Source organism: Saccopteryx leptura, chromosome 2 (genome assembly GCF_036850995.1).
Source record: "Saccopteryx leptura isolate mSacLep1 chromosome 2, mSacLep1_pri_phased_curated, whole genome shotgun sequence".
Lineage (NCBI taxonomy): Eukaryota > Metazoa > Chordata > Mammalia > Chiroptera > Emballonuridae > Saccopteryx > Saccopteryx leptura.
Window position 1 is genome coordinate 6,660,733 of NC_089504.1, and position 16,076 is coordinate 6,676,808.

General features: G+C 56.7%; 1 protein-coding gene across 1 annotated transcript; it reads left to right on the forward strand.

Moving 5' to 3' along the window:
• The first annotated feature begins 3,500 nt into the window (after positions 1–3,500).
• On the forward strand, positions 3,501–11,991 carry C2H9orf50 (chromosome 2 C9orf50 homolog). The gene is given in 11 exon segments (XM_066362693.1): positions 3,501–3,756; positions 3,759–3,900; positions 3,902–3,981; positions 4,238–4,328; positions 4,434–4,556; positions 7,560–7,717; positions 9,829–9,994; positions 10,173–10,347; positions 10,473–10,615; positions 11,263–11,390; positions 11,696–11,991. Coding segments are annotated over 11 exon segments (1,758 nt in total).
• The last annotated feature ends 4,085 nt before the right edge of the window (positions 11,992–16,076 follow it).

A 16,076-nucleotide genomic window follows, 5' to 3' on the forward strand; every position in this document is an offset into this window, starting at 1 on the left:
CTGGGGGCGGGGCCGGAGTGGCTCCGCCCCGCGATCGGCTGGCCCCGCCCCGTGGGCGCCTGACCTAATTTGACTTCTGCATTTCGGAGAGGCCGGTCCCAGGCTTAGAAGCGCCGCGGCGCTGACCCTTCCCGCCTGCAGCACGTGCACCAGTTCATTTGGACGGCCTAAGTCTGGACTTTCATGATCATGGTATCTCCCCTGCCGGGTAGGGATAAGTCTGGACTCGAAAGAAAGAATGTTCTGTGGGTTTTCCACTGGGTAAAGGGGCGGGGAGGAGAAAGCCTTATTCCTCAAATCCCACCCATAACAATTAACATCTTTAAAAATAATATACAGATCCAAAAAGAAAAGAAAAAGAAGAAGAAAAAAAGAAATACCCTTGGCAGTGCCCAGGGGTTTCCACCCCAAATCAGCAGAACAGTCCATGAAGTTCCCATTCCAAAAGGATTGTCCTCGCCAGGTCCCTGCTGTGTAATAGGAGCATCCCTGAAGCAGCCTGGATAGGAACATGAGCTTGCAGATAGCTTGGTGAAGCTCTCCAAGCCTCAGTCTCCTCTTCTGCCAGACAGATGTAGTAATTGCTCACCTTTTAAAGCTCTGAGGGCTAAATGGGTGGCATATTGCACGTCAAGCCTTCAGCCTTGCATTTGCAGCTGTTAATAATGACAGTATTCATCCTAAGTTTATTTTTCCTGAACTGATATCCTGGTCTTAGATTGCCAGTACTTACTTTCCTCCGGGTGTTGCACACAGGAGGTGCTTAAAGTGTGTTTGTTCTAATGAAGTGAAAACTACACGGGCCGAGGGTGCTAAAGGGGGGGGGGCTGCAGAGTCCCCCAAATCTGTTTATGTTACTTGGTATCCTCGCTGGAGTTCTCCAGATCAGACTTAGGTCCCCTCCCAAGCTTCATTTTCCATATCTCTAAGGGAAGGAGACAATTCCTGGGTAATGTCAATTGCTGCGGGTGTCTGTAATCTTATTTTGGGGATAGCTCTGAGCTTAGCTCTTTTAGGGGTACCTAAAACTCCACTCCTACTATTATCTTCTGTCAACAGAAGAGGAAGTCCCTTCCCTACCCACAGACTCCAAGACCTTCCCAGATCTGGCCAGTCCTCTGACCTCAAAGCCTCTTGCATTCCTGAATTCCCAAACTTCAAACATAGTAGTTGCTCAATCAGTGTATAAGCATGCAAGGACTGGAGGTCTCCTTAGAAATTATCTAGTTAGTCTGGTGTTCCTATCTATTTTTTAAAAAACTCACATACCCTTAACCCTGACCATGGGGCTCAGTGGATACAGCACTGACCAGGTGCACCAGAGGTCATGGGTTCGACCCCTGGTCAGGGCACATAAGAGAAGCAATCGATGAGAATACAACTAAGTGAAATGAGTTGATACTTCTTTCTCTCTCTCCCTTTCTTGCTCTCTCTCTCTCTCTCAAATCAATGGGGAAAAAAAATCACATATTTTCAAAACAATATAAAAATTTCTCACCCTCCCCACTCAGTATTCCAACTTCCCAAGGAGATAAGACCTTCCATCCTTGGCTGAGGAGTATTCGCCAAAATAAAATACATAGTCTGTGATGCCTCCTCCAGGCAGACACTTTGAATTTGAATAACAAAGTTGTTGTTTGTTTGTTTGGTTTTTTTGTGGCAGAGACAGAGAGAGTTAGAGAGAGGGACAGACAGACAGGAAGGGAGAGAGACGAGAAACATCAATTCTTCGTCGTGGTTCCTTAGTTGTTCGTTGATTGATTTCTCATATGTGCCTTGACCACGGGCCTTCAGCAGACCAAGTAACCCCTTGCTCGAGCCAGCGACCCTGGGCTCAAGCTGGTGAGCCTTGCTCAAACCAGATGAGCCCGCGCTCAAGCCGGCAACCTCGGGGTCTCGAACCTGAGTCCTCCGGATCCCAGTCCGACACTCTATCCACTGTGCCACTGCTCGGTCAGGCCTTTATTTTTCATTTTCAAATTGTAATGATAACATGCCAGTGAAATTACTGGTCCAAATTACCCTTGTCCCCTACTCAGATGTCACAATTCAAGCTTTTCCCTAACAGTTCATTTTACCATGGAGCCCCGACCAAGACTTGTCCAGTGTCGCACAGCACAGAGGCAGAGTATGAGCTCGAACTTGATTCTCTTAGATCCCAGGCCCCCCTGCATTGGTACTGCCCCGCCTTTGGCTGGAAGTTCTCCTTCCGGAGGCATCAGCCCAGCATGACCACTGAGGCCTCCCTGGTCTGGAGTGGGTTGCTAAACCACAGGCCCTCCCTCCCTGGCTCTGGCCTGGCTGCCCTGGTCAGGGGTTCTCCCACCCCCTTGTGACTGCAGCCTTGGCATCCTGAGTACAACAGCCCCGCCCTCTGTCCCCAGACCTCAGTGCCCACTGCTCCTCACTTGGCGTTGGGTTGAGGGGCGGGTCACAATGGCCCTAAAGAGGCCCTGGAGGCAGCAGGGAGGGGCCAGCTGAGGGACCAGCTGGGGAAGATGGGCTCTCCCAAGCACCAGTCACCTGTAGGGGTCTCTAAACTTACTGAGACCTTCTCTGATCCTGTCTAGAAGTTCCACTAGCGTGAGTGTGACCTTATGGGCCAGCGCCGGGCCGATAGCATCTGGGAGTGGGGTTAGTAAGGAGGAAGCAGGCTCAGATACCCCTGGTGTCAGAAGTTGGGGGTGGTCTGGGCTTCTGTCTCCCAAAGGGAGAATTTATTTAAAATATGTGTCTTGGGCCCACCCAGATCTACTAATTCACAATCTGGGGCGTCTGTATTTTCAACAAGCTTCGCACCCCAGAGGATGGGATGGGGGCGTGGAGAGGTGGTGGGGCCCTGGGAGGGCTGGGAGGCTTCAGCAGGAGGGAGGCCCAGCAGGTCTGGCTCCAGCTGGTTCCAGGTTTCCTAATTCCCAGCAGGGTGAGTGCTAACAGCAGCAAGAGATTCCAGGACTTGACGCACTAAGTGCTCCCACCACGTGACGCTATTTCACGCTGGCAAAGGAGCAGGTCCTCTGTATCCCTATTCTACAGATGAGGCCACTGAGAGTCCATCAGTTGGCTTGCTCCAGCTTCCAATGCTAATAAGCAGTGGAGTTGAGACTAAATTCTAAATTACAGCCATCTTAAATAATGATAATAATAGCAGCTAGCGTTTGTTAAGCACGCACGGCATGACGTGCTTGATACTATTCGGAGCCATTTACATGTGCTCACTCATTTAAACGTCACAGCTACTCAGAAAAGGTGGGTACTTTAACAGTCACCATCTTCCAAGTGAGGAAACAGAGGCTGGGCGAACTCTAGCCTGAAGCCACTCGGTGTCTGGCGAGCTGGCGATGCTCCCCCCCAGACCACGCTGCTTCGCTCTGGGCACTATGCGCTGAGGGCTGGCCTATGCCCGCTCCTCCCCGTCATTCGGCAACCACCCGCTACACCTGGTGTGAGGATGCCCTGAGCTGATCGCGGGGCCGGGCCCCAACCCCTGAGCCCAGCAGATGGCGCCCAAGAGGTTCCCCGCAAGGGCGCTCGCCGACGCGGGGACCCGCGGCTGCCCTGTCTGCCTCCGCGCGAGCTCGGATCAGGCCCTGGCGCGGGGAGATCCCGGAGCTCGGGGGTCTCGGGACGGCGCCGAGTGGTGGCAGGCTTCCCGCGGCGGGTCCTCGCCTGCAAAGCCAGGAGTGGACGCCCGGAGGCCCCCGCGGTGCCTGCCCCCTCTGCCCACCGTGGCCCCGCGGACGGCGCGGAACAGGACCGGCTGAGGTCGCTGCTGCCGCCGCCCCTGCTCCTGGCCCGCGCGCCCGGGACACCCGTGCCCCCGCGCTACAGGCGTGGACAGTGCGAAGGCTCCTCCTGGAGCGGCTCTGCCAGGGAGGCCACGAACTCCTCGGGCGCCCTCCTCGCCGTTCCTCCCTAGCAGGTTCCGGGAGTTCCCGCGGCAGCTCGGGGCAGAGTGGGCTGAGCAGCCGCAGCTACTGAGTGGGGCCCTGCAGGGCCCCTCGGGAGCTGGGCTAGCGGGCTGATCTCTTCCGGTGGGGAGGTCCCACCATCTCTCTAAGAGCCATGCTAAGGTTAGCTGAGCTCCTGGCAACCACCCCTTGAGGGTGGTTCTACCATTGCCCCTATGGTAGGACTAAGGAAACTGAGGCCCAAGGCCGTAGAACTAGGAAGACCCTTGAAAGGGCTGTCCCCAAGCAAAGGCTCATAACTATTTCTACCTCCTCCTGGCCCCCAGCATCCTCAGAATCACAACATCAAAAAGGTGTGTCAGAGCACTGGCCAGGCCCTTCTCCTCACTGTCCCACCTGCTCCTTCCTCCCAGACCTGTGGTGAGTGTCAGCGACCTGCTGGTGGGAACAGGGTTGCCACTGATGCTTGGAGGGTGGGGGACTCTGACCACTCATGCCAGGTGTGGCCTCTTTGTCTTCAAGGGCCCAGTCATCATCAAACTTCCAGAATAGTCTTAAGAAGATTTTGCTCCATCAGATACCCGCCCTGGGGCCGCTGAGGCTAGATCCCGAGGAGCAGTGCACCAAGGTCAAAAAGGCCAACAAGTGAGTTATGGGAGGACGGGGACAGGGGAAGGGGGAGAAAGAGCATTTCTTGTCTCTGGCTTTCACCCATGAATCTACCTGTCTATCCATCTATTTGTCTATCTCTGGGTCCATCCATCAGGTCTTCTGCCAAAGCATTCATAATCCACCTGTGAACCCACCCGCACACCCACCCACTCATTTGTCATTACATAGATCTATCCATGAATCAGGTTTGCTCCCAACACGTTCAAGAATCATCCATCAACATGTATGCATCCATCTCCCCATTAATCAGGTCTCCTACCAACACATTCATAATTCATCCATTCAGATATTCATTCTCCCATTCACCCATCCACCCTTGCATACATCTTCTCTGTGAACCAGGTCTTCTACTATCTATTCATCCTCCCATCCATCCATCTGCCCATCTAGTCAGTCATTCATCTGTTCACAAACTCCCACAATTCTGTCCATGAATCCAATTTGCAAATCAATCGCCTACAAACCCTTCTATCCACCTATAAATCCAGGATACTCTCCATCTCTAATCTAGTCATGAAGCCATCTACAAGTGTACATCCCTATCTACATAATTATTCACCCACTCATCCATATATCTACATAGCCTCCTAAGGTCCAGTTCTTGCATTCAGACCTTTTCACTGATTCATCCATCAGTCCATCCATCCACCCACCCACTCACCAGCCTTCCATCCTTTCACTCATTCCACTAGTTATGCACCCATTTCTTTCTCTAAAATTTATTATATTTTGCTATATGTCAAATATTGGGGGAAATAAAATAAGGGATGAAGACCTGGCTGGTTAGCTAGGTTGGTTAGGGCAGGGGTAGTCGACCTTTTTATACCTACTGCCCCTTCTGTATCTCTGTTAGTAGAAACATTTTCTAACCGCCCACCGGTTCTACAGTCATGGTGATTTATAAAGTAGGGAAGTAACTTTACCTTATAAAATTTATAAAGCAGAGTTACAGCAAGTTAAAGCATATAATAATAATTACTTACCAAGTACTTTATGTCGGATTTTCGCTAAGTTTGGCAGAATAAATCTTTATAAAACAATTTACTATAGTTAAATCTACCTTTTTATTTATACTTTGGTTGCTCCGCTACCGCCCACCATGAAAGCTGGAACGCCCACTAGTGGTAGGGACCAGGTTGACTACCACTGGGATAGAGTGTCATCCTGAAGCACAGAGGTTCAGTCCCTGGTCTGGGCACACAAAGGATCAGATCAATGTTTCTCTCTCTCTCTCTCTCTCTCTTCCCCTCCTCTTCTCTCTCCCTTCCTGTCTCTCTAAAATCAATCAATCAATCAATTAAAAAATAAGGGATGGAGGTAGGAGAAGAGCCTGGGCATTAGAGCTCACCTGGGCCTAAACACCATAGCTCTAATGGAGAGGGGGAATAATGCAGAAAAAGTTCCTCCAGCTTAAACAGGCTTAAAACAGGGGTGAGGGGTGAAGAACATTGCTCACGAGTTTAAAGACCAGGGAGAGTAAACACATGACATATATACCATTCCTTCTCATGCTGGACCCATGGCAGACAGTACTAATTGATCACAGCACGTTTCCCCACTGACCCTCAGAATCCTTCTTGACTGTGCTTCAGGCAGACACCACCAATAGATCAGAGTTGGTCTCAGAGATGAAATGCACTTGCCAACCCAGGAAATTTAAATCACTCAAGCCAAATAAACACACCACTCCTCACAAGATATAATAAATAAAAGTATGACACTCATGATCTCGAATGTGAGAACAGAGGGGATGGGCACATTCACAGTGTTCCATATTCAAGAGCGAATACTTGAGCACCTTCCAGTGTGTGAGATTCCCTGATGGGCCCTGGGGTGGGGGTGGGGGGGAACCCAGGGTGCATTAAAACAGGCTCCAGCAGCCTTTGAGAGGAGAGGCTGGGATTTCAGGCCATGGGCAGAGCTGGGCGTGCCTTGGCCTGGCCCTGAGGCCAGCACCAAGCGGGTGTTGATATGGCGACAACTATGGGATAAGTAGGTCCAATGCCTGGAGCCAGGCACTGTCCTGGACACCTCCTGCCTATCTGGCTCTATAGTGGGCCGATGAAAAGCATCCCCTCTGGTTCCGCACGTACATCAAGATGTGGTCAGACAGATGGATGCAGGTGTATTAATATGTACGTACTTAAGGTTGAACGTGGCATTTCTGAACAGAGACATGGATGGATCAGGCAGGCCCTCTTGCAGCCTTGGCCTTGAGGACAAAATTAATAGCAACACATGTAACAATAACAGACCCCTTTACTGAGCACAGAACTTGGACTGGATGCCTCACATAAGCTATCTGATATTCCCCAAACCCTTATAAGGACGCTAGTATCACGCCTATAATATATAATACATCATTTAAAAGGGAAAACTGCAAATGGAGACTTGAGGGCAGTCTCCCCAAGATCACGCTGCAGGGGAGGGTATAATTGAGACTGACGATTATAATAAGAACAGTTCCCAGTTAGAGACATTTACTTCCAGCCCTGCAGACCTTTGGCAGGGGGCTTGCAGTCCACCCACCTCTTCACAGCCCTGTATGACAGGCCTGATTACCATCCATCTTAGAGATTTAAAAAAAAAAATATGAAGCTCAAAAGAGTTGGGATTGAACCCCAGGACTGCCTGATGCCTGAGGTCACACCCGGATTCCTCCTGCGGAAATGCCTGATATGTCAGAGTGCCAGCTCTGGAACCAGGATTCAAATCTTGTTTCCATCCCTGACCGGCTCTGTGACCTTGGACGAATTGCAAACCATCTCTGTGCTTTAGCCACCTCATCTGTACATGGGAATAGTGATGGTATATGACACGGAGTTGTGTGGGCCTGGGGGGGTGCTGCGTGCCACGTGCTTGGCCCATTGCCTGGCAGGGGGGAGCGCTCGGGCAAGGCCAGCAGGAGGGGGGACTCAGGACCCCACAGCAAGCCCCAGTCTGGCGTCTGGCGCTCACTCTTGCCTCTTTCCGCAGGCCCTACGGTCTCCAGCCCCCCAAACTCAAGGCCCTGCTCACCCACAGCTCCTCGGGGGAAAGCTCAGGGCCCCGCCGGCGGTGCCCGTTCCGAGTGCGCTTCGCGGACGAGACCTTGCGGGACACAGCGCTGCGCTACTGGGAGCGCAGCTGTGCGCGTAAGCAGACGGGGCGGGCGCCCTGGCGCTGCGGCGGTTTCCAGCTGGACCTGGGGAGCGGAGCCTGTGGCCTTGGGTCCTGGGACTCAGCCGCCAGCCTGCGGGGGCCAAGAGGCCGCTGACCCTGCAGAGGAGGCGCCCGAACCGGCCTCTCTGGAGGATGTCAGGGTGACCTTCAAGGACCGAGTTGAGGGTCTGAGGTCCAATAGAAGTGTCCAAAGCAGGTGGCTCCAGGCAGCAGCCGCATTGTTGAGCCAGGAAACCATGGCTGCCCAGGGCTCACCACCACCGGAGGACTTGTGGCTCCCAAGGGTGCCCACACTTCACATCTGCCCGCCTTCTAACCGGCACCCACAGCCTCCCAACCCCACGTCTGGCCCCCGCCACGCCGATAGGGGCTGGGGACCCGGGAAGGGCCCAGAAACATCTTCATTCCTTATCCATGAAAGCAGGTGCCCAGAAAGGTCCAGAAGATGAAACCTCCTCTCTTCTGGGGACGGCCAGCACCTCCTCATCCAGCAAGGACTCTGGGAACCTGCAGGCCCGGGTTCCGGGCACAAGTTTGCTCTCAGCCCTTCGGGGATGAATGTGATCGTGTCTGTCAGTTCGGACATAGTTTCCAGTGTTTTCCGGTGACGAGCCAGGCAGGGACAGCCTCTGTCCTGCTCTGGCATAACCTTCGCCAGAACCCCTTCTCCACCTGCCCGGCCTCTTCCCTTCTCAGGATCCTGCGGCCCCCATGGCCTCCGACTGTCAATGGCCTGCATCTATTTCTTTTTAATTTTTTTATTTATAGACTTTAGAGAGAGAGAGAGACAGACAGACAGGGACATCAATCTGTTCCTGTATGTGCCCTGACCGGGGATCAAACGGGCAACCTCTGGACTGCAAGATGATTTTCTACCCAACTGGCTCTCTGGCCAGGACTTACATCTGTTTTTTGGGGGTTTTCTTTTTTTTGAATACCTACTGTGTGCAGTTTCAGGAATCAGCTGCCCCAAAGCAGCTGTAGGGAAAGCCCTAAAAATCAGGCGCTTCACCAATTCAGGCAGGACCCTAACCGGCTCCCTGAGGGTCACAGGAAGTTGCAGATAGAACCTGTGATTTTCTTATTTTATTTTACTTTTTAATTTTTCTGAAGTGAGAAGCAGGGAGGCAGAGAGACAGACTGGGTCCACCCGGCAAGCCCATTAGGGGGCGATGCTCTGCCTATCTGGGCTGTTGCTGTGTTGCAACCAGAGCCATTATAGCACCTGAGGCAGAGGCCATGGAGCCATCCTCAGCATCCTTTGCTCCAATGGAGCCTTGGCTGCTGGAGGGGAAGAGAGAGATAGAGAGAAAGGAGAGGGGGGAAGAAGGGGGGAAGGGTTGAGAGGCAGATAGGCACTTATCCTGTGTACCCAGGCCGGAAATTGAACCCAGGACATCCACATGCTGGGCTGACGCTCTACCACTGAGCCAACCGGCCAGGGCCTAGAAGCTGTGATTTTGCCCGACTTCTGGTTGTTTGATGGGGAAGCCAAGGTCCTGAGAGCAGCTGACAGCGGCCAGGAAGAGAAGCCAGAGGGTCCCCAGCCCCTCTGGGAATCCAGGAAAAGGAGGCGTGTGGAGAAACAGTTCCATGTAAATGGCAGTTGACTGGCACGAGAGAGCCTCCTGGTCGGCCTCCTGGTCAGCCACCGGCCACCGGAGCGGTGGGCTCACCCCAGGGCGCAGAGCGAGGCTCTGCGGTGTTTCCTGGCCCCGTCAGCTGTCGGACAGGAAGGACTCCCAGCCCCCAGCACCCCGCCATCCCCGTAGGAATGTCAGCCCCTCTCTTGGATTTCCGTGGTGGGGGTGACTGGCCTTCACACTGTAGAAAAAGGGGGCCGTTTCGGGGAGGAGCAGGAGTGGGTGTACGGGGGGCAGAGATGGGTCATCAAGGCACAAACAGTCACACAAGAGAGTTTCCAAACCTGAGCCTTCTCTGGAGGCAGCGAGAAGGCACTGGGGAGCCTTGGGTTTCCATGGAGACTGGTTCTGCCTGCCTTGCCTGCCAGAGGGAGGAGGGGGGAGCTGGGGGGGAGCGCCCCCTCCCAGGCCCAGCTCTCACGGCGCCCTCTCTCCTCCAGTCCAGCAGGTCATTGCGGAGAACAAGCCAGCCACCCAGTCCGCGGCACCAGAGCGCCTGTTTGGGGGCATCAGGAGATGGCTGGAGAGTCTGCCCAAAGCCCTGTGCTCCAGGGCCAAGGCGGAGGCTGTGGCCAGCTCCCCGTTCGGCTGGGACAGCCCTGGCCTGTGAGACTTCACGGGAGGGCTGGGGTTCACACGCTCTGCCAGGGCTCCCCCTCCTTACCCTGCAGATCTCCCTGTCCAGCAGGGGCGGGCCAAGAGTCTGGGCCCTTGAGGGTCCCGCCAGCCAGGGTGGACTGGTGACCTGGGGTCCACACAGCTGACCGGCTCCTGTCCCTCTCAGGCCCGTCCTGAAGCTGCAGTGCCACCTCTCTGAGGACATTTCCACGAACAGCAGCCTGCCCCTCCTGCCCAGGGCCACCACCCAGAGGCAGCAAAGAGACAGCAAAACCCTCCTGGGCACCCACAGTGTTCTCGACCAGATGGGCAAATCACCCTGCTCCTGGAGCCAGAAACTGGTGAGCGCCTGTGGGGAGCTGACCACCCGGGGCACCCCTGCCCAGTGGGGTGGACAGGGTGCCAGGTAAAGCACCTCCCCGGAGTCCCCTCCCCAGCACCCAGCCGGTTCTCCCTCTCACGCTAGGAGTCCCTCCTGCCCCACTTGGAGCTGCACCCGGGCCTGAAGCGAGGCCGCTCGCAGAAGTACCAGCCCCTCCTGCCTCCCGTAGACCAGCCACAGAACAACAGGCCCTGGAGCCCGAGCCCAGGCATGGACGTGGGCCAGGGGTGAGGGAGGCCTTCCCTGCCCCACAAATAAATGTCCATCCCAGGTGTCTGGGACCTGCAGCCGGGTCTCACCCTGCACGCCTCTCCCAGCGCCTGGTTCCTGGTCTCCAGCGTTCCCGGACCAGGGGGAGGGAGGGGGCAGGCACAGCTGAGATGAGGCTGATGGGCGGAGGCAAGGTATCCCCAGGGGTAAGGGTTTTTCTAGCGAACCCCTCTTCTGGAAGGTGGGAGACCCTGCCACACACCTCAGACCTGGGCCCAAGCCTCTGCCAGTCTGGAACAGCCCACCCCTGAACCAGACACCTGCCCTGACCTCTGCCCCAGCCTCCATCTTTGATGGAGCCAAAAGCTGCTTGCCGATGACCTCCCTCTCCCGGCTGAGGGGAAAGAGCCGCGTGTGTGTGCACCAGCGTTTGTCTTCTGCGCCCCCCCCCCCCAGGCTAGGCACACAGCATCCAATGCATGGTCACAGCATCTGGGGGGGCCCAGCCGGAAGCTTCTCTGCTAGTCGTGGAGGGAGGGGTTGGGCAGTGTTCAAAGCCACATCAGGGGATGATGACAGATTAGGTGGTCTGGGTACTGCCTGGAGTTTATCTGACCGCTGAACTGACCCAGCAGGCCACCCCATAGGCCTGCCTATCTGCCAGGTGTGGCCCTGTGACAACTGCCTTCCAAACCGCTGATCAATTTGAGTCCCCCTCCAGTCCTTATCCAGATTTGGCCCCAACCCCTGGCCAGGCCCAGGATTCGGGTCTTTATCGCCACCTCCTGGCCAGTAAAGGAACTGCAGAGGAATCCATAGGAAAAAGGTGGGATCCCGGCTGGATAGGCGGGTGGTGGGGATCTGACAGCCAGGACGGCTTGTGGATGGGCGAGCCCTGTTTTGAAGGGGTGCCCTGGCTCCAGAAGAAAGGCGACATACCTGGCACAGTTTGGACAAACCCTGTGCGGCATGGGCTGGGGGCAGTGCTACTGCCGCCTTGGCTGGGGAGTTGAGGTGAGACTGAAGTGGGATTTGAATCCCTGGGATGACTCCTCCCCTCCATACCATTTTCTGGACTTTCACGCTCCCCTCCCCAGTATTTCTATTTCCTGGAGAGCCTATGGGTGTCAGAGGAGGCCTGATTCTACTACGGCTCTTCTCGGTGACCTTGCGTCGCCCATCTCGCCGGCTCGGGGCCTCAGTTTCCCCCGCCCGGCCGGCGGACGCAGTGTCGCGTGGCCGCCACGCGAGGGCAGTGTTGGCCTGGCTTTGGCGCCGCCTGGCGCGGCCGAAACTTCTCAGCCTGGAGCTGAAGGGTCGGAAACTTTTCCCCTCGCACGGCACTCGTGTACCCCGGCTCCGCGCCTCCTCCCGCCCGGTGCCACCTGCCTGACCGCGGCGGGCGGGTGGCCGACAGCCCCCCAACTTCTCTTTCTCGCCTTTTGTTGATAAACCCAAAACTGCTAAGCTGGCGAGCGCGCTGTCAGCAAGCAGCGAGCACTGGAAATGGAGCCCCGCGTGCAGCGCACAGGGGCGGGGAAGCGGCTGGAAAATCTTTGCTGGGCTGGCGTCCGGGGCCCCAACGCCAGGCCCTTTCCCTGCGGGCGGCGGGAGGGGGCGCAGCGGGAGGGGGCGCGGCAGGGACCTGCGGGGGGGGGGGGGGGCGCGCGCGCACACACACACACACACACACACGCGCACACACACACACACACACGCACACACACACACACACACGCGCACACACACACACACACACGCGCACACACACACACGCACACACACACACACACACACACACGCCTCCGCAGGGGCTCTGGCCGGCGGGGATGCGGTCTGGTCCGCACCCCTGCCTGTGGGGACCCTCTTCCCCTCCCGGCTCCCCTCCGCCTCTCTCCCCTCGTGACCCCTCCCCAGCCTTCATTTCTCTTCCCTCTCCTGTGGCCCTCCCCTCTCCTCCCTTCTCTCCCTCTTTCCTTTTCCACAAACACAGATTCTGTGTCAAGAGGACCTTGAGCGTCAGCTCTGAGCCTCGCATCCCACTCACAGCAAAAACAGCCACACGGGGCCACCCGCAGACGCACCACACACACGTACACACGCACAGCAAACACACCAGACACACTGAGACGCCAGATTCACACACACAAACCACATGCAGCAGACACACCACACGTAGCACACACACACAGACGCCAGACACACATGCACACACTCAAAAACACACCACGCTGACACATGTACACACACGTGCGCACGCAGGCCCACACCCCACACACCAGAAACACCCCAGAGAGCACACATACATACCCCACACACAATCAGGGTCTCCCAGCAACCCAGCCCCCACATTCTCAGTCCACCTGCTGACTGGGGGCCACAGATGTCCCCCACCCCCTCACCCCATCCCGTGTGGGTCTGTTCACCAACATGCCCCTCCCCCTACTGCAGGCCGAGCTTGAACTTGAGTGTGGGTGACCAGAGGGCAGGTGAGAAGGGAGGCAGGGGGTGCTGCGGGGCGGGGACAGACCCCTTTCCAGCTGTGTGTCTGTCCCCCCCTTCTCAGTCTCTCACCCCTGCCCAGGGCTCCCAGCAGGGTCCTTTCCTCTGGTACATTTCCACCCAGCCTGGTGGGTGGCCCACCCCTCCTGAGGCTCCAGGGGGCAGCATGGCTAAGCTGGTGCCCTGCCGTGCTCCTCAACCCCAGGACCTCTGGGGGATAAGACCGGTGCACCCCCATGCAGGTCTCTTCTCCACTTCTCACTCCGAGCAGTCACAGCCCTCACCCCGTTCCACGCCTGCCCCACTGGCCCATGGGAAGACCTGGAACAAGACCAGGGGTGGGGGCAGTTTGGGGGGTGTGGAGACAAGAGGGGGGAAGGACCCCCCCTTCAGGGCAGCAGGGAGAGGCGGGGAAAGCACTGCTTGTCTGCTGACCCGTCCCACCTCACGGGCCCTTTCCACCCCTGGCCCTGGCGCTGGTGAGGGCTCCTCCTTAGCCCATTGGCAGATGAGGAAACCAAAGTTCAGAGAAGTTAAGGAACACGGCCAGGCCAGGCCACGTGCCATGCAGGACCCAGCCTTCAGCCACACACACACGCATTCTTTGTGCAACCATTTCTTGTTGGGGGAACTGAGGCCTGGAGAAGTTAAACTCTTTCTTGAGGTCACATGGTTGTTGAGTGCTGGAGTCAGAGTCGAAGTTCAGCAGGGAGACACCAATGGATGACAACACCTCTTAGCAGCAGCCATGCTTCCCGCTGAAAGGCAAGCAGGGTGGTCCCGACCCTTCCTGCCCGAGGGCCGGTCCTCCCACATGGGGCCCCTTGGTGGCAGGGAGGACCAGGGCTGGGCCAGGGAGGGAGACAGGTTGATTGGAGAAGCTGGAATTGGGGAGAGTGTGGAGATTGGAAGCAGAGGCCATGGGGCCAGGAGGCCTCGAGGCCCCCCAGAGGGGGAGGGAGCTGGCCGCAGGCAGGGGCTGGTCAAGGAGCGGCCTGGGTCCTGATGCCATGGAGCGCACCAGATACGTGGGACCTGTGAGAAGCTAGTCCAGGCAGGGCTCCACATGAGCTGCCCCTTGGGCTCATCTACTTCCATTCTGCAGGCAGTTCATTGAGCACCTACTGTGTGCCACACACACACGGGGCCCCGGGCACACAGTGGACATCACATGACCAGCCCTGTCTTCAAGCTGTGGTCTGGTGGGTGACAAGAACACCGTCACCAGTGCGATGATGGGAGGCCTGGGGCTTTGGGAGCACACAGGGGGTTCCACCCCATTGCTCAGGGCCCTCCTGTGACGGTAAGCTGGGGGCACGGTCAGACCTGGACAGAGGAACGGGAAGGGTGGGAAGGGAGGCAGCGGCTGGTGCGACCATTCTTAGCGTGGGCCCCGGTGAGCAAGCGGCCCAGGAAGGCCACTGTCAGGCAGCGGGAAAGGTTAGTATCCCCCAATGCACGCGCACACGCCCTGTGCCGCAGCCATGGGAGCTGCCCACTGCTCTTCCCAGTCTCTCTGCCTCTGTCTGCCCTTCATCTCACTCCACCACGTCCTCCCTCTCCCCAGCATTTCTGCCTCTGAGGGTCCCCTTGTCATGCCCTCCCCATATGCCCTAAATGACAGCTGGTCCGCACCGTCCAGGGGTTCTTGTTGAAGACCACCCAGTCCCTCTGGGGAGACGTGTCTGCAGCCCGACAAGCCTCAGCAGTCCCCTAAACAGGCTCAGGAGAGGTGACAGTGGTGATGAGCCAGATTCAGGGACTGGACCCATGAAGAGGCTCCGGAACCCTCCGGAACCCTCTGGAACCGTGGCACTTGGACCCCATGACCAGCAACCAGAGCAGCTCACTCGCTATCTCCTGTCATGGGGCTTTGGGGGCCCTTAATGACTTGTCTTCCAGGGTCTCCCCGGTTTACTGCCTGCGCCTGGCAGCTCTGGGGACTGCCCCAACACCCCCCAGCTTCCAGGGAGCCCCTGCTGGGCTCTGGGCTGACTTCTAGCCCCCCTGCCCGTGGAGACCCACTGGTCCAGGCACCTCGAGAGCCCAGACTGTGTTCTCCAGGGAAAGACCCCTCCCAGGCCGGCTCGAGTAATTTCTGGCGGCCCATAGCTATTCTGAAATGTTAGCGAGGGCAACCAAGAGCTTATGTGAGCAAGACCTGGGCCCTGCCCTCAGGGGGCTGGGAATCTAGCCAGTACCATGTGCAGACATTGGTCTAAAGACTGCCATGCTTAGAACTTACTTATCCCTGAGGGAGGACATAGCTCCGTGAAGGAGATGCTGCCCGTAGTCCCATATTACAGACGAAAAAACCGGGCCACAGAGAGGTTCAGTCACTTTCCCAAGTCACACCGCCGAGCTCCAGATAAGAAACGAGTGAGAAGGGATGGGATAGGGGACACGCAGGACAGCTGCCCTCCTGTGAGGCTGGGGTTTGCTCCTCCAGAAAACAGGCCCGATTTCCTCCAGCCCAGAGGGCAGGCCCACAGCCGGGGGCCCACAGGCTGGCTGTTCGTGGCAGCTCCGTCCACACCTCGGTTCCCTTCCTTCTCCTTCATTCATTCACAAAACATATTTACTGAGCATCTGCTGTCTACCACGCTCTGTGCTGGGCCCTGGGAACAAGACAGACAGCGTTCCTGACTCAGCGAGCCCGCATCCTGGCGAGGAGGGTGCAGAGGGATGCTGGCTTCACAGGTGTGTGACCCTGTGGTCAGTCGCACAGAGCTGCTTGCCTGGAAGGGCCCTGCAGTGGGTTTAATGTTCTGTTGTTGTCATCTTGAAATTCATAATTGATTTTGAACAAGGGCCCCGTGTTTTCATTTTGCCCTGAGCCCTTGCAAATTGTGTAGCTGGTCCTGGACACAGACATTAAACTGCGGCCGATGCGGGGCTGGGCCACGTGGAGGGCTGCAAGAGGGTCTGGGAGGCTTTCTCAGAGGCGGTAACAGACTGGCCTAGGAGTGGGCTCTG